Source organism: Nilaparvata lugens, chromosome 8 (assembly GCF_014356525.2).
Source record: "Nilaparvata lugens isolate BPH chromosome 8, ASM1435652v1, whole genome shotgun sequence".
Taxonomy (NCBI): Eukaryota; Metazoa; Arthropoda; class Insecta; order Hemiptera; family Delphacidae; genus Nilaparvata; species Nilaparvata lugens.
Window position 1 is genome coordinate 39,014,826 of NC_052511.1, and position 24,270 is coordinate 39,039,095.

The following is a 24,270-nucleotide window of genomic DNA, read 5'->3' on the forward strand; positions in this document are numbered from 1 at the left end:
AGCAGAAGTCTTCGGGGTGAATTACAGCATTTAATTTGGATTCTCGTTTAATAGTAATTTTTATGAATTAATACATTTTAAGAAGATATGGAACTACCTAGAATTGTTATAACATCTTATTCCTTTATGGCAGAAGCTTTATTATCTCTTAACTCTATCCGTCTAATCATACACACACAAGTCTTGGATTGTATTTCTTGTATTTAGTATTTTCTCTCATTTTATTTCAACACCATAATTTCTCTAATTCTTTATAATAATGTTATTGTTTTCATTTTGATTAGGATAAAGATGGACTATTCGATTTTGAAGGATAGCTTAAAAGATCTAGAAGAGGACGAGGTGAAGAAGAAAGGTGACAAACTAGCTAAAGCCATCAGTGATCAGTCGCTTCAATTGCAGAAAATTCAGGCGCCTAATATGAAGGTATACAATAGAGTATAAGGTCTAGGTATAGAATAGAATGGAACGACATTTGGTTGTTATCATTTATGGAGGTTTTTTCAATTAATCTCATGATAATTTGACATCTCGTGAGACCGGATTACTAAATATGAAGGTATATTTTTGTATGTTGCGTTACTATAGTCAACCGCACGAAAATAGTCCGATGAGAGTACATGCAACGTTGCCAAATGAGAGTTTATCAACAGCTGAATATGAATGAGCTTCAATTGATATGTTTATAATACACCTGTCACCTATCGTATCGTAGCCGTATCGTACCTGCGAGAACGTATTTTTACCGTAAGTTAGGGTACAAACACACTGAAGGCGTTGTGGAGCTTCGCGAATAATATAATGTTAAATAATAAGATGCTACACACTGGAAGCGTCTACTCGCGGAGCGGAGCGTCAAACTTTGGAACAAACCGGTTTGTTTTTTGGAGCGTCTACAAGCGGAGCGTCACAGTGCGAGTGCCAGTTTGTTCTACTCTTGTATATAATAACGTACTTGTTCCAGGCCCTTGACGCTTCCTGTGCGTATCATGAACGCTCTGACCACGCTACGCCACGCCCCGCTCCGCTCTGCCTTCAGTGTGTTTTTACCCTTAGAGTTAGTTCTTTGCTGTTTTCTTGTGTAATCCTTCGTATGTGATATATCTTTCTTACAAAGTTACCCCACCGTTACCTCATGAGTTTTCCAGATACGAGGGTCATTTTTCTCATCCTCCGATTGACCATAAATGAAAGGCGGATATTTATAAAAGAATAATTTTTCACTAAAAGTTACTTACACTTATGATTATTCATTAACATAATGTCATTTGACATACCAGTGTGGACCACCTACCAAAACCCTTTCCATAAAATGCTGCCGGCAAATGTGTTTGAGTAGGCTATAATGTTTGTTTGGAGCTCCTCGTTAGTTTAAAGCTCTGCTCTCAAAATCATGTCTTAAATTTGGGCAACAAAAACTCGACATACAAAAACATGACCTCAAAATTTTTGCTCGAATCGTTTCACTGTGATCACAGCTGTGATGAAACAACAATGTATGACGACTGTGTATCATGCATGTTCTACCGTTAGTGGCCTGCCTAAAATTAAATAAACATCCAATAAGAATTAATTAACTTCTGGAAAATTACAAATTATAACGATAGGAAAATAATTTTCCGCCACACTGCACAGAAAGCAGCTGTTTTCCAGTCCTTATGTAGATCTGAAAGACATTGTTTGCAGACGACTCTCGTCTGACGTCAGAACGGTTTCTTTCCGGCCTAGGCCGGAAAGAGTACCCTTTCCAGCCGCTAACATGGAACTAAGAAAGATGATCAAAAAACTTTTCATTATTTGTGTTCATTATTCAATAATTAAAACATTTATAATAATATCATCTTATTGCCATTTGAAAGAATAAAAAAGTATAAACTCAACCTCCCACATAATTGAACATCATCTTTTAGGTTATTTAGACAAATCAGAATAAAAAATAAAAATACTTGGACAATTTCTTGATATTTAGATTACCTCAGATTTGCTAGAGCTATCACCTTCCACTTCTGCTTTCGGAAGTGCTTAGTAAACAACTATTCTCATATATATATTGTTTATTTTTGTGTGTGGCGAAAAATAGCGTTCGCACCACGGGCAAAAATGTTTTTCCGGCTCTCAATCTTGAAAACCGATTTCGAGCCGGAAAAATCTCATTTTCTGCTCTAGGTGCGACCTCAAATAGAGCAGCGAAGAAAAATTCGGAAATATAAAGACCCAACCTCAAAATTTTTCGCTGTGATGACGAAACAATGTATGACGTCATGTGTAACATGCATATTTTACCGTTAGTGGCCAGACTTAGGATAACCATTTTTTATTTATGACTGATTGGATAACAATTATAATTTTTATTGATGACAATCTTTCAACTTATTAGTTTTTTTTAATTCATTAGGCAATCCAAAAACTGGAAATGGCACGTGAGAAGCTACAGTCGACGAACGAGGAATTTGAGGCGGCACGTCGCCGCGCCAAAAAAGCCAAGCAGGCATTCGCCAGAGTCAAAATGGATCGATACGATAAGTTCCAAAAGTGCTTCGAGCATGTTGCCAACGAGATCGACAGTATTTACAAGGTCAGTTTTGAAATGAAATAATTCTCTATTAGGCGGAATTAGGACTTTATGTCCTTTCTACCACTCAACCTTATAGTTTTGCGATCTAGATATAGATATACTAGAAACCTACAGTGAGGTCCACGTTATAATGACAATATTTGATTAACATTGCTATCCTTGTCTATCATTTGACAAAGCAGACAACTCTATTCTTTTATACTTCTGCTGAGGTGCCAGATTGTTTTTTAACAATGTAGATTATAATATTAACAAAATATTTCATCTTAATTATGAAATTATTGACCGAAGCGAAGCTGAGGTCTTAGTTTCGACTCGATCGGCTTTTGTCTGTTTGTTTGTTTGTACCACAATTACAGTCGCAGTTATTGTCCGATTTGGATGAAATTTGGTATACAAGTTCTTTGAAACAAGGCGCAGAAACGTATGTGTAACGATTTTTGATAAGACCTCCGGTTTTAATATAAATTGAAAATAAGTTGTGCCGCTCTAAAATGTGCTGCATTTGAATGAATGTTATCATCGTTGGAATGCTATCGATAGAATACAAGAGTTGTCAGCGGTGAACCTTGAAACGTGTGAGCCGCTCCAAATCATACTGTATTTATTAATTGAAGAAAACTTCTCACTTGATTGCACTATTTCTTCCCTTTTCAACACGATATTTCCCTGTTTCATAGATGAATAGTTTCTAGTCCTACCGAACCGGCTGGAGACATCACAACTTAGTTAGCTCTTGTTTTCGTTTTAGTATGTGTATGAGGTCGGAAACCGACTTGTGAGCATAAACATTCTGCATAGGCATAACAAGCCGCCATAACATTGAATCCACTTTTCATGAAAAACGTTTTTAGCAACCTCCTGTCATTGTCACCAACAACCCCATCTTATTTAGAATCATTTTCCGTCTCACTATCGTCTGTGAGACGATTCATCGTCTAAATTGCCTACTGCATATTCCATTTTTCGTCAGTTGACAGATTTCTTATACTGTAATTAATTTATTGTTAGAAAAGTTCTAATATTGTAAATATGGGGACGATATGAAGGTACCTCCTTGAGAGACATTTATAAGTCCGGTGTCCCTGGAAACAATGTATTTAGCACTTTCAATGGAGAAAATAATAGATGACTTGGATAAATCTTCACAATATAGTGTACTTTCTTAATGGCCCTTCTCATTAGTTTGAAAGTTGTAGGCTATTCGTGATCGAGGTCTACTGTTCGCAGAACTACTAGTAAATTATATTTTATTAAGCAATAAATTATATTTTTCAATAATTCTATAATGAATTTATATAATTAAGATAAAATATTTTTTAATTAATTATTGATTCTACATTGTTAAAAGACGATCTGGCAACAGAGCAAAGCGAGAAAGAGATAGCGCTATAGGCGTTGTTGAATGATAGTAATACAAATTGCTAATCAAGCACTGCCATTATAACGTGGACCTCACAATAGAAACCTATAGTGAAGTCCACGTTAAAATGGCAGTGTTTGTTTGACAATAGTGTTGCTATCCTTGCGTATCATTCGACAAAGCTGATAGCTCTATCCTTCTCTACCTCAGCAACGTTGCTAGATTGTCTGTCAAAAATGTAGAAATATTATTAATTGACAAAATATTCAATCTCAATAAAGAAAATGTATTATTTAATCATTGGAAGTTGTGTTATCTTTTCAAAAACAATATGGTTGATTATTCTGAACAAGAATATTTTAAGTTAATATTACATCAAAATATACTGGTACGGTATCAGCTATCCTCTATAGCAATATCTAGAGGAAGAAGTCTAGACACCAATATTTTACTTATGGAATGGCCATATTGAAGCGATTTTGGCGGCAAATTTAAAAATCTAATCTAAACTCTATAGTGAACTAGATAGCTTCAATTCGGCCGTTCTGCAATGCATCATGTATTCGTGACATGCCTCCTTCTATAGACCTTGCTCTATACAAGTCAGTGGCAAGGCAGAGAATAGGCAACGCTCTTCACCTATCTTTCTCCACTGCCATTATAACGTGGACCTCACTATAGCATGCTGCTTGTAACCCTCAAACCTCACTTTTAGAGTCTCTAATATTACTTTTCAATTCTCTAACCTCACTCTACAACCCGCCAATCTCACTTTCCCACTCTCGAATCACACTTTTTCCACTTCTAACCACACTTTTACAACCCTGGAACCTTACTTTTCAACCCTCCAATCACGCTCTACAACCCGCCAACCTCACTTGTCTATTTTCTAACCTTACATTTTTCTCCACCTAACCTCACTTTTCAACCCTGGAACCTCACTTTTGAACACTAAAACCCCACATTTCAACCATCTTATCTCACCTTTCAACCCTTCAACCTCACTTTCCCACTCTCTAACCTCATTACCACCATCTAACCTCACTTTTCAACCCTGGAACCTCACTTTTCAACACTAAAACCCCACTTTTCAGCCATCCAATCCCCATCTTTCAAACCTCCAACCTCACTTTCCGACCCTCCAATCTAACTTTTTGTCCCTCTAACCTTACTTTTCAGCCCTGGAACCTCACTTTTGAACACTAAAACCCCACATTTCAACCATCTTATCTCACCTTTCAACCCTTCAACCTCACTTTCCCACTCTCTAACCTCATTACCACCATGTAACCTTACTTTTCAACCCTGGAACCTCACTTTTGAACACTAAAACCCCACTTTTCAGCCATCCAATCCCCATCTTTCAAACCTCCAACCTCACTTTCCGACCCTCTAACTTTTTGTCCCTCTAACCTCACTTTTCTAATGATTCATACAGGAATCACGCCCTGACTTATGGGCACCTTTTTTCAGAACACTCCATATACTCTCCGATTTAAGGGTTTACAGCAGTTTGGGGCGAATGCCTTCTGTTTTTAGCTGAGTTGTTTGTATTGATGATGTGTTGTCTGTGCAGTCACTGGCTCGTAACCAGTCGGCGCAGGCCTTCTTAGGGCCGGAGAACCCCGAGGAGCCCTACCTGGACGGAATCAACTACAACTGCGTGGCACCCGGCAAGCGCTTCCAGCCCATGTCCAACCTGTCGGGAGGAGAGAAGACTGTTGCCGCGCTCGCGCTACTATTCGCCATTCACAGGTAGGCAAACCGCACTACTCGTGATACAAAGTGATGCTAACTATGATACATTATTCCACTCAGTTTCATCATAGAGATAAGAATGATATCATAAGAAGATGTCCCATGGTACAGTCCTGGTCCTGTATCTTTGCCTATCGGCGGAGGACCACTAGACGGAGGACAATACTACCCGTTCAACATCGAACGTTTTCGAAAATGTACTTTTCCATGAACAACAGATGCTCTTTTGTATCTACTCAAAGGCAACTAGCAAAGCAAACACATCTTAAAATGTACAGTTTATCATGCCCTCATAATGTCGCATATTCGTTATGCAATATTGGTATGGGGAGGATCCAGTATCCAAAATTTAGATAGAGCTTTTAGAATGCAAAAGAGAGCTGAGAGAGCAATAAAAGGTCTTTAAAGCCATTAGAGTCCTGCAGAGAGTATTTTAAATATCTAGGACTACTAACTGTGCCTGCTCTGTACATTTTCGAAGTAATTATGTATATAAGAGATGAAGAGTTTATAAGAAACTGTGACATACATAATTATGACACAAGAAATAAGATTAAATTTTCTGCACAATACCACAGGACAGCTCAGTATCAGAAAAAGCCTTCTTATATGGATATCAAATTTATGAGTAAAAAACTTCCGTCAGCTTTGAGAGAAAATGAGAATAAGGGTATTTTCAAAAAGCTATTGAAAAAATATCTAGCAAATACTACAGTATTCAAGAATTTATGGATGTAGAATGAGGTTGTTGGGAGGGTTAAATTGTAATGTACATTGTAGAATGTGATGTATATAATTATGTTTATTTGTATTCTTTTATTTTTTGGACAAATAGTCCTTCTTGACGATTTCCTATTTTCTGTCAAGAGTCTCCAGGAAGAAAGTTTAATCAAATCAAGTTTATTCTATACAAGAAAAGCTGTATAGAGCTGCAAACTGTCCACTAGGCTTGTGATCTTTATTGATATCTTGAGTCCAGGATCTTCTTCCTCCCTTATGTTCATGATCTTCTTCCTCCCTTATGTTCATCATCAAGTGAGGAGCTACTATCCAGTAACATCATCATCATCAAAGCAGATGACATTATTATTGCACTTTCAACTGACAATGAGAACTTGATCTGAGAGTATGCACTTTTCACTACAAGGCTAGAAAACCTACTGAGCGAAACGGCAATAGGTTTCAGTGCGAACGCAGGCAGATTCCGCTCGGCTCGACATCGCATTGCTCCGGCCGGCTCGGCTCGGCCCGGCCCGGCCCAGATTTGGTGTGAAATCCGCCCAAGTCATAGCTATAGTATCCTATAGTATAGGTCGTTTATGTTCCAAATTTCAATAAGTTTTTTGTCAACTCAAGCTGATTACTGTTAACTACTGTCTATCTACCCTTCTCCACTGTCACTATAACGTGGACCTCACTAAATACCTGATTTCATCTGATCATGAATTATTATTCATAAAAACAATTGAATTCCAGCTACCAGCCAGCACCGTTTTTCGTGTTGGACGAAATTGACGCAGCTCTGGACAACACGAACATTGGCAAGGTGGCCTCCTACATCCATAGCAAGAGCAACGCCCTGCAAACCATTGTCATCTCGCTCAAAGAGGAGTTCTTCAGTCACGCCGACTCGCTGGTCGGAATCTGTCCGGATGTCGGAGAGTGTCTCATCAGTCGTGTCTATCTGCTCGATCTCACACAGTTCCCTCAACATTGGTAATCGATTCAAGTGGAAGTCAAGTGTGCAGATGTACAGTCACCAAAAACACTGGTTTAAATGGGAAAAATAGGGAAAAATGTTGAAATTGCAGAGGCGTAATAGCAGCTGACCTTTTCCTCGTCACTGAACCATCTATATACCTGCTCGAACTCACACAAAATTTCCCTCAGCATAGGTAAACAGTTTATTTATTCCTCCCAAATGAAGTGTGTTGAGTTAACACAATCTAAATCACACATTTTCCCCAAATGAAGTGTTTTGAATAGGTTTAGTATTAATTTAGTAGTATGTTATGAGTCGATGTTTTAATATTTTGTTTATCTTTTTATTCAATTTTCTCAAAATGAAGAGTGTTGAATTGGTGAATATTGATTTAGTAGTATGTTATGAGTAGATCTTTTGTGCGAGAGGTGAAGTTTTTGAACTCACACAAAAATTCCCTCAGCATTGGTTATCAGTTTATCTTATCTTCCTCAATGAAATGTGTTGAATTGGTGAATATTGATTTAGTAGTATGTTATGAGTCGATTATTTAATATTTTGCTCATTTTGTTTATCAGTTTATTCAATTTTCCCGAAATGATGTGTGATGAATTGGTGAATATTGATTTAGTAGTATATTATGAGTCGGTTATTTAATCTTTTTTGCAAAAGGTGAGGTTTTTGAACTCACACAAAAATTCCCTCAGCATTGGTGAACAGTTCATCTTATCTTCCTCAAATGAAATGTGTTGAATTGGTGAATATTGATTTAGTAGTATGTTATGAGTAGATTATTTAATATTTTGTACGAGCATATTTTATGGAGATGATTGACTACAGGGAATAAGTATGATTCTCATTATTTATCTCAATATTGTTTTAATTAATATTATTATGAATAATATTATTTGAATATTATTATGGACGATAAGATTGTCTAAATTACTAAAGGGACTATGTATAGTTTTTAATATTAATAAGACATTGGTAATCGATTCATTTTTTCAAGTGAAATATGTTAAAGATGATGGTTTTTCGATCCATTCCGAGCTGCGATGTAATACACGGTTTTGATGTATTTATAACGACGTGCTGTCATTATAAATACATCAAAACCGTGAAATATGTTATAAGGAGAGTGTATCTGATCGATCTCTCGCAGTTTTCTCAGAATTGGTAATCGATTGGTTCGTATCTTCTTGATCCTAAATGACGTGTGTTGAATTGATTCATTTTATCGTATGATTCGATTATTTAATTGTATGTAAAGCATATTTTATGGACGATTGGATTGGCTACAGGAAGTATGTATCTCAATATTGTTTCAAATAATATTGAGGAGTAACATAATATTTCCATTGACGATAAGTTTGGCTATTGGAAATATATTTGGTTTTCAATATTTGTCTTAGCATTGTAATTTGAGTATAGAACAGTTTAAATAACCTGACTTATAACCTGTTTTCTTATAACTAGTAATCTATTTTTTTCAAATGAAATGAGTACCACCCAATCATATTTTCATGGTAAGTAATATTGACCACATTGAATATATATAATTTCAAATAATTATTTCATTATTGGCAATTATATTCCATAGAAAAATTCAAATGATATGATAGCAATTGTCTCATAATTATAAATCTATTGTGTTATGAATGAAGGGGTTGAATTGGAAATTAATTATTAATTTATATGTGATCGGTGGAGTGTGATGGGTTGTTGGGTAGGAGCACATACATAATTATATTGACGATAAGATAGGCTGCAGAGAATATGTATGTGTTGAATATCTATCTCAACATCGATAATATTTTTATTCCATAACACAATTCAAATAATTTGAGATTAGTCTGCCAGTTTTCTCATAATATTATTGATTGATTTTCTCAGATGAAGCGTGTTCAATAAGTATCCATAATTTCAATTATTTAATCTGTAGACTCAACAGTCTTAGTTACTTTTTGAAGCATACTAAAAAGTAATAAAACTACCCGCATATTTTTCAATGAATTATACTAAGTGCTTATAATTTACTTCGCCATCAAGTTATGATGTAACACAATCTAGTTATTCATTATTGTTTAATGTTACAAAGCTTAGGGTCTACTTGTCATACTTACTCATCATATTATTCAATTAGGTTGTTTATATTCAATTTTATTACCATTTTTTTCTTTGAGTAATTAATTTATTGCAAATTCAACAAGTGTTTAATTGTATAAGAACTTTGTAATTGTATAAGAATATAGAAATCCCTCATTCGATGTACTCCTACATTGGTAAACTTGGAAAATAATATTAACTTAGTTAGTGTCTGCCAAAATACTACAACTTTACTCAACAATCCACAGACGTTGATAAGGATGTTTAAATAGAATGTCATCTCTTTTCAAAATGCGTTACAAACCGTACTAGGCGAGGTGACATTCTATTTAATGCGGTTTGTATATTGATACAAATTAACATTTGATTGTAAGTTCTAGTTGTTTGGCAGATACTCCTGTGTTGCATTAATGACAGAAAATCGTAACTGAGTAACAGCTTTTCATTTTTCTATTAATGATACCTTTGACAAAATGATTATCCTTTTAGGCGATTCCCTCATAGAAGTATGGATTATATACCCTCATAGAATGAAGACTCAGTTTTGTTGGTGAATGTTTCTCGATTAAAGCTCTTCTGAAGAGACTTAGCATACAATATTATATCTTATCAATCATATGAAAATGTTCTGTAGACTACTTTTAGTACATATATTTCTTATTAACTAATCTTCCTTTATTGCAGTTGAAAGTACCAACCAAAAATGAACCAACTATAATTTGTTACATTTTCTATTAATATTTTAGGTGATTAAGTATGGTGGTGATGAGACAAATTCAATTTGTAAGAAAAATACAAGTTATTGTACTGTACAAATAAATATTTTGTATTACATAATTCAAATTTGATTTATTTGTGGATTCACTTATAAAATGATTTTTTGTATGGTAATATAAAAGGGAATTTTAAAATATCAATGTCAGATCTGATATATTTTCTATTCATAATTCATTCTGAAACAAGTTGCAACGTTTATCCATCCAAATATATCATTCTAAAGTGTGATTCTACTACTTAAAGTGTGTTGCATACTACTAAATAATTTGATAAAGTATAAATTTCTAATATTTATTCAATTTATTTTTATTCATATAATGAATATTTAAGTAATGTATACTCTATCAAATTGATAACTAGCATGTTACTTAGAATTTGATAAAGAAACTTCTTGATTTGACTTGGAATTTATTCCATGATTCAGCAGCCGCTAGGCTACATAGCAATTCCCTCACTGTGAGCAATTTTACACCTTTTACATAGATCTTAATAACAAAGATAGATGCTGCATAGTTCCTCAGATCTGCAGTTTCTCAAATTGTTTAGTGTACCGGTATAAAATTAGATGAACCTAACCTTGAAGGTTCTGTTTAATTATGTTTAAAGTAAAATGAAAGTTTAGGGGTGTTGGGTTTTGGATTTTAAATGACAATTGATTAATATTTTCACAATTGTTTTGATTATTTTGGACTATAAAATCAGGAATGAAGAAAAGTTGAAGTTCTTGCACATTTGAAACATCAGACAATATGGATGACGATGACACCCTTTTACATTTTTGTTAAAAAAGATTGATGTAGGTAGTTCTCTCATAGTCAACAAATGAAGAGGTCTCAGATTTGCTTGGTATTTTGGCTGATAGAGCTTGGCTCAACAAGTATTGTAGCATAATAATTTCACTGCAAGAGAGGGTGAGCAATTGCCTAAAACAATATGAAAAAAATTACGCAAACATAGAAATAATTTGTCATCCTCTATAATAAATTATAAGGCTGGCCACTAACTGTAGAACATGCATGATGAAAATGCATTATACACTAATTATAAATGAATTAGTGCCAAATTGCGTATTAATACAACATCTCGTTCTAAAGATAACAATTCCTAAGTGAAAAAAACAAAATGGCAGCTATTCAAATACGATATTTGTAGTCTCCTATCATCCAGGAACAATACCCTAAAATGTTCGACACTACTTCTGAAACACTCTGTATAATTTATAATACTTGGAACATTGCCATATTGATCCTATTTCAACCTTAACAGTTGATTTTCTTATAGTGAGGTCCACGTTATAATGGCAGTGGAAACACATAGGAGAACAACGTTGCCGAACTACATTGTCTTGTCAATGTCTTCTTGACGGTAGCTGATACAAGTTCTATTAATGTAATATCAATTTTTCATTCTCGTTTAAAATAATCAATCATATTTTATTAAGCAAGATATTCTATTTTTCAATAATTCATAATGTATTTTCATGATTAAGATAAAATATTTTGTTAATCAATTATTAATTCCACATTGTTAAAAGACGATCTGGCAACAGAGCAAAACGAGAGAGAGATAGCGCTATCCGCTTTGTTGAATGATAGACAAGGATAGCAATACCATTGCTAATCAAACACTGCCATAATAACGTGGACCTCACTGTAGTTGACAATGCTCTCACATGCAGCTCTGTACACCTACGGCCTTCGAGTATAAGTACTTTTGCTCGTGAAAGTAGTTAGGAAATCACTCATTTTGCAAGACCACAGAGTATAATAGAAAAAGATTTATGATTTTGACTAGACTTTTTAAAACATTACAGTGGTTTATATTATATTCAGTAGATAAGGTGGAAATTTGGCTCAACTCAAAGTAATGATGGTTCAGCATACTATTTATTGTCCATTTGTTGAGTAATTACATGCAATCATATGGAAAGTCCTTCGGAGGTTAAAACCTTTATTTGGACTTTTCTTCAAAGCTGTCTTCTCATCAATACACTCTGTGGGAAAAACATAACCTACAAAGTAGAGATTTTCTGATTTTGAGGTTGTGTACTAGTGTCCCAGTGTTTCTGATTTCTCCTAAGAAATGAGAATTTTCTAGCAATTGTGTGGTGTAATTAGTTGTAAAATTGATTTTGAAGTTAATTTTAATGATTTAAAACTGTTAATCTGATAATTCTTTTTCTTGTCAAGCTTTAGTATTGAATATTTGAAGTAAAGACATAAATTAGTATTTTTTGCCTCAACCAATGTGCTCAAATATTACTAAATCAATATTAAATGAAAAATACACGGACCTTAGTTTGATTTTTTGAGTTATAATGTCGCGAGTGCTACTTAGATTTTGTTTTCAATTTAGTGGTTATACCCGGCATACAAGAGTTTTGAGTTCCACCTCCAGAATGACAAGAACTTATAATTTTCAATACCCTCAACGCTCATTTGCTGATGATGAAAAGTCAAGACTACCCAAACTCAATGAATTTAGTGGGGTAGAAGACAAAAGCAAGGATGTATTTCTAGAAGTTATAAATAATTATGAAGCAAGAGAAGTTCATAAGAGAAACCATGTAGAGTTCATCTACGGAGCTTTAAAACAAATGAAAGATTTTGGACTTGAACGAGATTTAGAAGTTTATAAAGCTCTTGTAAATGTAATGCCTAAAGGAAGGTTCGTGCCTAGAAACTTTGTTCAAGCCGAATTTATGCATTTTCCCAAACAGCAGATTTGCATCATGCACTTACTGGAACAAATGGAAGAAAATAGTAAGTGAACATACAAAGATCTTTCTTATTTCACGATTTAACTCATGAGCTAGTTAATTATATGATTTTGATTTTAATTACCAATTTAAATGTAATTTTTCAAAACTAGATGTATTGTTAGATACATTAAAATGTTTTGATACCGTACAATGATATAGTAAAGTTTTATCCATTATTTTTATCCCTAAGATAGCATTTATTGATCTAGCTATCGCTATCACCATATCAAACTAAAGTGGAATATTTTCCCTGTGCTATAAATTAAGCTCATGTAGGCATCATTAAGGTTAAAATTGTGGGTAGGCAAATTAAGCTTGAACTCATGTGGGCATCATCCGCAATAAAAAATCTGAGGTAAGCCTAAATAAAATATAAATCTCAGTACCCTTTTAAATTATTTTATCACAACATTTTTCAGACATTAATGCCATTTTCAAGTCCAAAACATGTTGTGATAAAATAATTTAAAAGGGTACTGAGATTTTTATTAAAAGTAGCCATAAAGAAAAAAAACATGTATCCTATATTCTATAAACTCAGTTGATGCATCACAAGAATACTTGAGTTCTTTGCCTAATTTTCAGATAGGCAGCGTCAAAAGTTTCCAAATACAACAGAATAACCTGCATGGTTATTCATGTTGCGGAGATTCTAGACTCCCAAAAAGAGGCTTCTCATTCAACTCTCCAAATGAATAGAGTAGTAGCCTCTAGTAGTTTTTTTACAGCTTTATAAAACCAGAAGACCATTTTGCCCTGTACTTCTCCAGAAAGGCTATAGAAAATCTTATGGCCTGTTGTAGCTTATAGGTTTCTGCCAGCCTGCTTCGGGGTACCTAGGGTTTGGTGACCTGTCTCTTACTGAAGCTGTATATAAGTTACCACAATAAATTCTGCTCCTGAATTTTCTTGATATTCATTAGTAAGCATAATACATATTGAGTGTGCACCGTGCGTACCCCACGGTTCCAGTGATCCCTTAGGATGTAAATGACATAATTTTCTTCTAAGAGCCTTCTTCTATAGTAGTAACACATCTTGGACATCTGGTGTGCGACCCCAAAGGAGCAGGACATAGATGATGTGGCTGTGGAAACGTGACTGGTAGACCATTTAAGACTGCTGTGATCTACCAAGTTTCTCAATCATTGTGGAGGTATAGAACTCTAGACAGTTTTCTGCAAACTTGGTTCACATAGTGATTTCAGATTAATCTCTCGTCCATCCAGAATCCTAGCTGCTTCACTGGATATGATGCGACTGGTTTCCTCTCCAATGAGCAAACTAGGATGCCAGTTTTGTTTTCATTGAGATTCAGATTGTTGGCTAAGAACCATATGCTAACTCTACGTTTAATGCTAAACCACGTTTAGTTGTAGATATGGTTGTATTTATCTGAATGTGTTTCATACGGGGTTTAAACGAACAGCTGACATTTTTCCGTTTAAACCGAGTATCTGCATACGGGCATAAGAACCACAACTTCTGTGATTCTAACAGGCTCCTCCATTGCCGGATCCACCTCTGGAAATCAATATGGTGTCGTCTGCTAAGAGCTCTACTCCTAATGATAATAACTGCTGTAAATAAATTACTGTATTAATTAACACTTCAATATTAGCTGCTAATAATAAACAATAATTAGTGCCTCCTACTGTTTTAAAGTCATTCATAAACAATATGAACAACAGGGGACCCAATAACCGAGCCCTGTGGTACTCCGTGCTCCACAACTTTCTACTTTCAGTTGGGCCGCCTGCTTTCTATTTTTCAAGTAGGATGCAACTCTCGTCAGGACTGTATCACCTAAGCCATATATCTCTCCAGTCTGCCAATAATTATTTTGTGATGGACGCAGAACTGAGTTGTGGCCTGCCCAAATTTTGAATAAATTCGTTTGTGTTATTTGTAGATAATATTCATCCTCAAAGTTCTTACAATACTTAGGCCCGGTTGCACAACAGCCGGTTAAATTTTAACCGTGATTAATTTCACAAGAACCAATCAGAGAAGGAATATTTGAAAAGCCGGCTTCTCTGATTGGTTCTTGTGGAATTAATCACGGTTAAAATTTAACCGGCTGTTGTGCAAACGGCACTAAAAGTTATAATAGTTGCTTTGTTAATCCTAACCATCGAAAAAATTTATCATAAGAATATATCCCATGCTATTGGGCGTTTATGTTCCAAATTTCTCCTTAACTTAAGCCTAGTAGTTCTTTTTCGTGAAGCTATGTGACGCTGGTGGTCTCTCATACTGTGCCATTCTTGAGCTGCGTACACATATTCGTGCTTCCAACCCGCACCGAGCACGCTCCTCCCTCGTACCGCCCTCGTACCACCATCGAACCACTGTCGCACCGCCCACGCACCCATCATGAACGTTATGGAAGATGTTAGATCTTCTCGCGTTCCCCGGTCGAACGACTCTTGCTCGCCGGTCGATCATCAATCGCTCTGCTGGAGTGACGTTCGGTTGCTTCGCTCTGCTCCGCAACCGAACGTCACTCGAGCAGATCGATTGATGATCGACCGGGGAGCAAGAGTGGAACGCGAGAAGAGCTAACATCTCCCGTAACGTTCATGATCGGTGCGGAGCGAGTTGGAGGCGCGTATATCTGTACGTACCTTTACACTCTCACCCGGCTGTAACAGTAATAATAGACAGTAATCAGCCTGAGTGAACAAAAAATTGGCTTAAATTTGGAACATAAACGGCCTATACCATGGGATATCTTCTTATGCTATATTTTCTCTATGTTTTAACATGATTTGAGAGTAAAACAAATGACATGGAAAATTGTGTTAAAACAAAACTCAACTCCAAAGTTTGATATTTCTCAATCAATTGTGAAAAATTAGTAATTTTGTAGGAGTGAATTTGAGAGTAAAGCAATTGGAATGTTGAATTGGGTTGAAACTCATTACAAAAGTAGAATATTGCTTTAATTTTTTGAAGAGGAAATTGTTTTTTGAAACTTTTATTTGTAAAAATTTGGGAGAAGACAGTTTTCGGCTATGCCTGTTGCCTTCTCCCTATCATATTATAATTATGATTATGATTTGTGATTGTCAATGAAATAAATAAATAATCTATTGTAAAACATGAGAGTTTTTGTGATTTTGCAGAAGTGATACCAGACGCGGAACTTGGTGAGCTGTTGATCAACACATTTGGCCAACGAGGCTTGGCAGTGAGGAAGTTCATGAGAATGCTGTACTGGATGCCGAAGTTCAGCAAGCTGTCTCCCTGGCCGCTGCCTGCCGAGGTGCCTCGCGAGCCATTCGACCTCTCCATGCTCGCCATTAAGAGGATCACCAGCGTCGATCCTTCTACTGTCATTTCAGTATTCAGTGTAAGCACCTCCTTATTTCAGTATTTACCGTTTTCAAGTACTGTATTACCATAGTGACCACCTTCCTATAGTAAGCAGCTTCTTATTTCAGTATTTACCATTTTAAGGTATTATTATTCCTGTATTGAGATTCAAGTTACTTTGTAAATGGAAATTACTGAGTTATTGCAGTTATTCAAATGCTAATGAATTAATCATTATTATTGAACGAAAATCCAAATTAAATTATGTAAATCATCCCGTATGCTACTACAAATATTGACAACAGGGTAAACAGCTACTGTAGATGGAAATTCGGTGAATAGTAGCGCTCATCGAATTTCCATCTAGCTGTTTTACCCTGTTGTCAATATTTGTAGTAGCATAAGTCTTCGGAGTGATTTACAGCATTTAATTGGGATTTTTGTTCAATAATAATGATTACTTGATAAAGTCAGTGGAGTTGATAAAACGGCATGGTGTCAATTTTCCTTTACCACCTCCTTCTATTAATAGAATCGAATAGAATTATGTTTTATTGTAACCGCTTCTGAAGTCTTCAGAAGCATTACCTTCGTCACAATATACAATAATAATTAATAGTAGATAATTGTACTACATTATAACTAAATAAAATTATTTAATAAACTGCTTGAGAGTATCCGTCATAAAAATTCTAGATCGTTCAGGTACTCAATTTCCAAACTATTCAAAGATAGGGCTTTTTATTCGATTGAGGAGATGTTGGCAGCTGATATTTCATGTTAATATTTGACGTCTATTATAATATTGTTATTGCCAATTAAAAATATGACTGTATATAACTGTGAAGAAACTAAGTACCGGAACTGTTGGCTGTGATAGTATTTCTCTGTTTTGAGTATGTGAAATGTATGTATAATGTATGTATATGTTTACCTGATGACTTTGTCAATAACATGTATTTGTTCACGGCAATAAGAATATTTTGAATTTGAATAACTAATAGTGGATAAGCTGTGATACAACTCATCCTGGAGTCAAAAACATCAAGTTATCTCGGTATATCTAATATATTTATTTTTTTAATTAAAATTTGTATCCTCATTTATTTTGGACTGTAAATCTTTGAAAGTGTGACATGTAGTACCTAGATATGGAGTGTTGTATAGATTGAAATAGGAACAGTTTCGGGCATAACCCTGTTGTGTAATTTCTAGAGTTATAGTTGTACAATATCAAATAAATCATATTCATTGTTTGTTCTTGGTTATAATGATCAATTCTATTTTCGAAATATACTCTTTTCACCAAGAAAGTATATTATATCCTCATGATTTGTTAATTTTGATTAATTGATTTTTGAGAATATATGATTAATTGATTTTTTAATAAATTTTCATTATTGAGATTATTAATTCAATAAGATCATTAAATCAAATTTCAAATTGAGTTTGTTATATTTCTTCATAGACAACAAACAATTTGACAACAGTACAGAATTTGTTAAAATATTCTGGTAGTTCATTATATTTCTTCATAGACAACAAACAATTTGGCAACAGTGCAGAATTGGAAAAGGAAAGAGCTATCTGCCATCTACAAGGATAGCAAACCAATGTTAATCGGGTGAATACTTTATAACGTGATCTCACTGTATTAACCCCAGGTAAAAGAGTTGTAGGTGTATCATTACGAGCTCTGTTCCCTTTCTTCTTTCTGTTCGGGAAAAGGATGAATCTATTATATCATACATTGTAATATCTATCATTGGTTGAATCATTCCGTCAAACTAACCGTGATTTATTCTAAAGAACACTTGAGTTATATTATTTACATCGATTATTCAGGCTAGTTGGGACCTTCCCGTAAGGGCTCCCCACCATCAAAAGCCATACGACTTTATTGTCCTAGCCCTATTACCATAGGTAAGGAAAGTATTGCTTTCCGAAAAAAATTAAGGTACCCCAATTTCTAAATTTCTATACGTTTCAAGGTCCCCTGAGTCCAAAAAAAGTGGGTTTTGGGTATTGGTCTGTATGTGTATGTGTGTGTGTGTGTGTATAGTGTATGTGCGACTGTGTACACGATATCTCATCTCCCAATTATGGAATGACTTGAAATTTGGAACGTAAGGTCCTTACAATATAAGGATTCGACACGAACAATTTCGATCAAATGCGATTCAAGATGGCGGCGTAAATGGCAAAAATGTTGTCAAAAACAGGGTTTTTCGCGATTTTCTCAAAAACGGCTCCAACGATTTTGCTTAAAGTTATACCTAAAATAGTCATCGATAAGCTCTATCAACTGCCACAAGTTCCATATCTGTAAAAATTTCAGGAGCTCCGCCCCATCTATGCAAAGTTTGATATCTCAAAGTTAGATTCGTGAGTTAGTTAGATTCTCAATTATCAGGTTTCAGATACAATTTAAACAAAAAATTTCGAGTGGAAAAGATTAAGCATGAAAATCTCTACAATTAATGTCTTGTAACATTTTCACCTAGAATTAAAAATAAGCTCGAAATTTGCGAAAATGTGATTATCCAATTGCAAACTGTTGACAACTGTTGATTCTATTAAATCATTCACTATGAAGAGATAGCAGACCTGGTGTGTCTCCAGCGTTATTGCCCTGTCACCAGCTGGCTCAAATCTTTGAATAGTAGACTTGAGATGCGCGGGAACACTAGCGTCACGTGATCAATTTTCATAACAGCAAGGGAAGTTGTGTGAGTGCGCCACACCAGATTTTTTATTCTAACAAACAATTTTATTTTGACAGACTAGAGATGTGGAAGACTCCATAGATGATACGTGGATTATAAGCGGTCAGAGTCCAACACAGCAGGAACTACTGGCCAGTCACAAAAAGAATTCTCCCGTCTACATTGAGGGAGCATTCAGGATATGGCTGAGGAAATCATCGGTCTACTATTTTGTGCTACGAGGAGATCCAAGACCTCCACCTGATCCAGTCGAAGCCGATATTGACGGTAAGATTCAATATTCACGTTATTTCTTTGTGTCAAATGGAAATTCTTGTAGGATATTTCGAAACAGATAGAACTATAGTGAGGTCCACGTTATAATGGAAGTGGAGAAAGATAGGAGGAAAACGTTGCCGATCCTCTGTCTTGTCAATGCCTTTAAAATCATCACATCAACGTTTTAAAAATTCTCCATATTGAAGGCAAAATATTCATCATTAGTATAAAAACAGTTTCCTATTAGAAAATCCTTAATTTTAAGTTTATATTCACTCACTATTATGCTCTTATATGTAACGGTAACTGATTATAAAACCTAATTGCACAAGCCCTAAAACTAATATGACTAGATTTTTAACGACAATAATCGTTTCTAAGGTTCAACCTATTTCATTTGTTGTGCGAATGAACATCAAAATGACTAGAGAATGAGAGCAGGTTATTCTTTACAAATAATAAAAATTGAAAAATAAAAATACACGGCAAACACATAATTCTCAAAATCACATTCTTTAATGTTCTAAAGACGGTAGCTGATACAGGTTTATTGAGGTAATATTAACGGTTCATTCTCGTTTAAAATATTCAATTATATTTTATTAGGCAAGAAATTATATTTTTCAATAATTTCTTAATTAAGATGAAATATTTTGTTAATGAATATTAATTCTACATTGTTAAACGACGATCTGGCAACAGAGCTAAGCGAGAAAGAGATAGCGCTATCCGCTTTGTTGAATGATAGACAAGGATAGCATACCATTGCTAATCAAACACTGCCATTATAACGTGGACCTCACTATATTCCAGGCAATGAATGTATTGTAGATGGTTTGAAATATGTGACATAATCAGCTAATAAATTATTTTAGTAGGGCCACTTGAACTGTTAATTAATATAGAAATAATTACATAGTATGAAAATGAACTATTCTTTTTGGAAAAAATTGAAAATGACTTGAAAGCCGTAACTAGTTGTGTTTTATACAAGTTATGTAGGAAAGTTTTGAAAAAAGGTAGTATGTAATTATTTTATATTGATTAGAGATATTTCAGATTTAGGAAATGATACTAAGCCTATATAATGATACTAAGCCTAATACTGAATGTCCCCTAACCTTGGGGGGAAGGGTTAGAGCATACGTTGGGGTTGGTTAGAAAGTACAATGTTTCTGGTTTCACCACCTGTATATTGAGAACGGTTAACCCTAGAAAAATGCTTAAAAAATACAAAGTGAAGCTACCTGAATTACTACAACTTGACTCATCCACGATTTTGATAGTTCTCGAGATATATGGCGCTGAAAATCAATTGGCTAGACTTGTTGTGAATATTGATCGTTTCAAGTTTACTAGGGTGTTTCAAATTCTAATTTATCAAAAAAAAAAAAACACCAAAGATCAAACACAAATACAAAGTAATAAACAGTTTATATTCAAATTTTGATATAAATTTCTCACGTTTTTCTACATCTCAAGTGAGCATAATCCTCGGTTAAGATTGCCTGCGTTTGCTCCAGTCATAAATCAATATTGATATTACCGTTACAGGCTTTCAAGATCCTGTCGATTTGGACATTCTTGGTAGGGTTTGCTCCGCCCCCTGTGAGTTGGGGTGAGTCGAATATCGGACTCAAGATTTTTTGAAAACCAGAATACACCCACAGTATCCCTGCTTGTCGTAGGAGGCGACTAAAAGGGGCCCCCTTTCCAAAGCCCTTCTTCCAAAACTTCTTCTCCTGCTTTGAAACTTTTCATTTCTAGAATGGCACTTGTACCATTGACAGCTGTGTGTCATTCTCTCTTTATTTTTCTATATGTCGGCCTTCCTTGGCCATATACTTACTTCCTCTTAGGCCAACCCAAGGTGTAATGTGGACCTTGCTGAAGGGTGGTGCTTTTATATGGTGTCTGCAGGAAACCAGGTACCCTCCTGTAGTATTTAGACTAGCCTGCACATGCGGGGCTCTGTCTGGGTAAACTTTACTCCTCAGCTCTTCGTGGGAACCACATGAACAAACAAAACAAAAAAACCAAACTCCAAAACAACTCCAGAAGTTGCCTTGTCTTCAAGCCCATCGGGATCTGCCCCATCAGGGCAGATTTCTCAATTTGAAATGGGTGCTTCAGGAACACAGGAGTTTCCGTTGCGGTCTCTTGTAGAGGCTATCAACATTTAGAAGGCTTCTACTGATCACGACATGGATGACGTAAGCTCAATCACACCATCCCAACTGGAGAGGAGTGATGAGCTTCTCACAAGTCGCGAGAGCAATCGCGAAAGGCAAGAATAAGCAGGACTGCCTGAGGATGAAATAGAGCAACCGAGCAGTTTGTAGGTGGAGACACCAAACCTCACCACTGCTCAAATAAGGGAAGCCATTCAGGCAAAACTTCTTGAGAGAAATGAGGCTTTTGACCATGCAAAGTTTCGGAGGAGCAAAAAGAAAAAACCAAGAGACCTGAGATGGTTGAAACTCCAGGCACAAATGTGGTAAAGAGGCTGAGTCGAGGGTGGCCAGGCCACAGTATACATACAGTATGGAAACTTGGCTAGTACCCTGTCGCAAAAATCCTATTGATGGTTGATCTCGTTCGCTGCTACGAGCCAATCAGAAGACCAGGATTGGATCTCGCCAAGGTCACGTGACGTGTCTAGTATTTGCGCCATGTAAAAAGCATTGGTTAGATAGGCGTTTTATTGACAGTTTCCATTCTGTACCTATTCTGTGGCCAGCGCCCTAGAAGCAATTTGGCGACACCTCCCTCAGCGCAAGGACCTACAAAGAAGGCCAGGAGTGGAACTCACGTAGGTCACGAGGACCAATCAGTCTGAAGAGACTGGCAAGCATATCACACTGGATTGCGAGAGACTAGGGGCAAGGAGAAGGGCTCTGTTTAGCTGCAAGCTACCAGGTAATAAATGGGATGTTAGTATAAGGGGAAACTCCTGAATCTTGTAAAGGACACAGGTATTTGTTTGCCCAACCGACGTACCTACTTGGGACACACAATAAGCACCCGGTTGATGTGTGAGGTTCTTTGAACCTTTGGATCCGTCCCTTCAAACATAACATAACAGGGTTTACTCCACTCGTGAAACCAATATTGATGTATTAAGGTGCGTACAGATTTACGCGAACATGAGCAATTCATCTCTAATAATCAACTGATGCCAAGTTTTTTATATCTGTATCTTACCGTTTCTGTTAAAATACAGATATAATCAGCTGATTAAAAGTGAATTGCTCATGTTCGCGGCGCGTATATCTGTACGCACCTTTACCCTTATATGCTTCCAATATCTCAATTAAAATTTGAATTTAATATTCAATTTAAGAAAGATGTATTAGAAATTGGAGTGTATCAACTGTTTGTATATTACTATACAGTAACAGTATTGCATACTTGAAATGGCGTTGCACTAATTTCAGATGTGTCAAGCTTCAAGCCTGCCAGCCTATTCGCACCGCCCGTATCAGAACTGGCCATCCAGACCTCTGTACATGAACAGGAAGACGGCGTTTACTATGCAGTCTGTTGTACAGGATCCTCAGGCAAGGACTCGCTTCTGTCCTGGGTCAGGATACTGCAGAGGACGAATCCTATCCTGGGCGAAGTGCCCATCCTATTCAAATTCTCGTCTCCCACTCGCGATCTTGTTTCAACCGATGCTAAAGACAAGGACAGTAAAGATGAAACGAAAAGTGATAGTCAAAAATCGAATGAGACAACAGGTAGCAATCCATAATGATCATAGTGTTTATTTTAATCTAGGGAGATGATATTAAAAGCTCTATTTAAATTTATCAGCTTTGTTTCTTATACTTTGAAAAGTTTGCACAGTGCCAGTTTAAACAGAATCTCAGCTTCAACTGGTTTAAATCAATGTTGAGTTTCATTTGCAATGTGATTAATTTTGAGATTAAACTCAATTCAGATTGAGTTTGTAAGATAATTTAGGAGAGGAACAGCACAAGGTTAACTTATTTTTCCTCTCCTTATCATTTTGATAATGTACTTATTGTATAAATAAATAAAGAATAAAGATCAAGCTAACACTGTGCAAACTTCCCTTATCCAACTACCATGATCACAAAGGAACTACTCTACCTGGATAACAAACGTTGTCTGTAGGTTTTAAAATTAAGAAACAATTTCGGTTTTCACACTTAAAAAAAAATTGAATATCAATTATCAAAGCTCCTCACATACAGAGAGCAACGCAAAATTTATTTGTTCTTCACATTTTTTTTTTTTGCTGAGTATGATGCCCACATGAGCTCAAACTATAATGAGACGGATGATGAGAGGAGAGTGGTTCTACCTACAGTTCTAGGTGAGTTCCGAACCACCTGTTAGTGATTTTTAAACTCATACATGTTATTTAAAGAAGTTGGCTCTTGAAGTGGTCACCTTTACAACGGTAGTAGAGGGCTCATGATCTTTACTCACCTTAACTTGAATGTGCTGCTCTTATAAATTTATGTAATACGCTAATCCACGATTAAATGAATATATGGGCACATTCATTATTTGTTTCATACCTGGTTTGAACCAACAGCTGATCGATCTCCATTTAAACCGGAATAGTGCATGTAAAGGTGCGTACAGATATACGCGCCTCCAACACGCTCCGATCATGAACGTTACGTGAGATGTTAGCTCTTCTCGCGTTCCATTCTTGCTCCCCGGTCGATCATCAATCGATCGAGTAACGTTCGATTGTGGAGCAGAGCGAAAGTCTGTACGCCCCTTAATATGGACCTAAGTGAGATGATAGCATAGGGACTAGCAAGTAATTTAAATCTAGAGTTGCTCCAGTTTCCGTTGCTTTGCCATTACCAGTTGCTTTCTGTAGTATGAAAGTAGCCTTGAAATATTCTTCATATTGAGATTTCTGACAGTGATAAAGATCAAAAT

The 24,270-nt window shown here is 35.7% G+C and overlaps 2 protein-coding genes across 2 annotated transcripts in view; both read left to right on the top strand.

Annotated features, from left to right (window-relative positions):
* Positions 1-8,930, top strand: part of LOC111047197 (structural maintenance of chromosomes protein 1A) — a 46,300-nt gene extending 37,370 nt beyond the window's left edge. The window contains 4 exon segments of the mRNA XM_039434717.1: positions 285-426; positions 2,396-2,575; positions 5,515-5,693; positions 7,173-8,930. Coding sequence (XP_039290651.1) covers positions 285-426; positions 2,396-2,575; positions 5,515-5,693; positions 7,173-7,416 — 745 coding nt within the window. The 3' untranslated portion in view covers positions 7,417-8,930.
* A 3,355-nt stretch (positions 8,931-12,285) lies between these two features.
* Positions 12,286-23,156, top strand: LOC111047198 (evolutionarily conserved signaling intermediate in Toll pathway, mitochondrial). Its single transcript, XM_022332889.2, has 4 exons — positions 12,286-13,043; positions 16,171-16,397; positions 19,143-19,353; positions 22,782-23,156. The coding sequence occupies exons 1-4, from the start codon at positions 12,599-12,601 to the stop codon at positions 23,096-23,098; spliced, it is 1,200 nt and encodes a 399-aa protein (XP_022188581.2). The 5' UTR covers positions 12,286-12,598; the 3' UTR covers positions 23,099-23,156.
* The last annotated feature ends 1,114 nt before the right edge of the window (positions 23,157-24,270 follow it).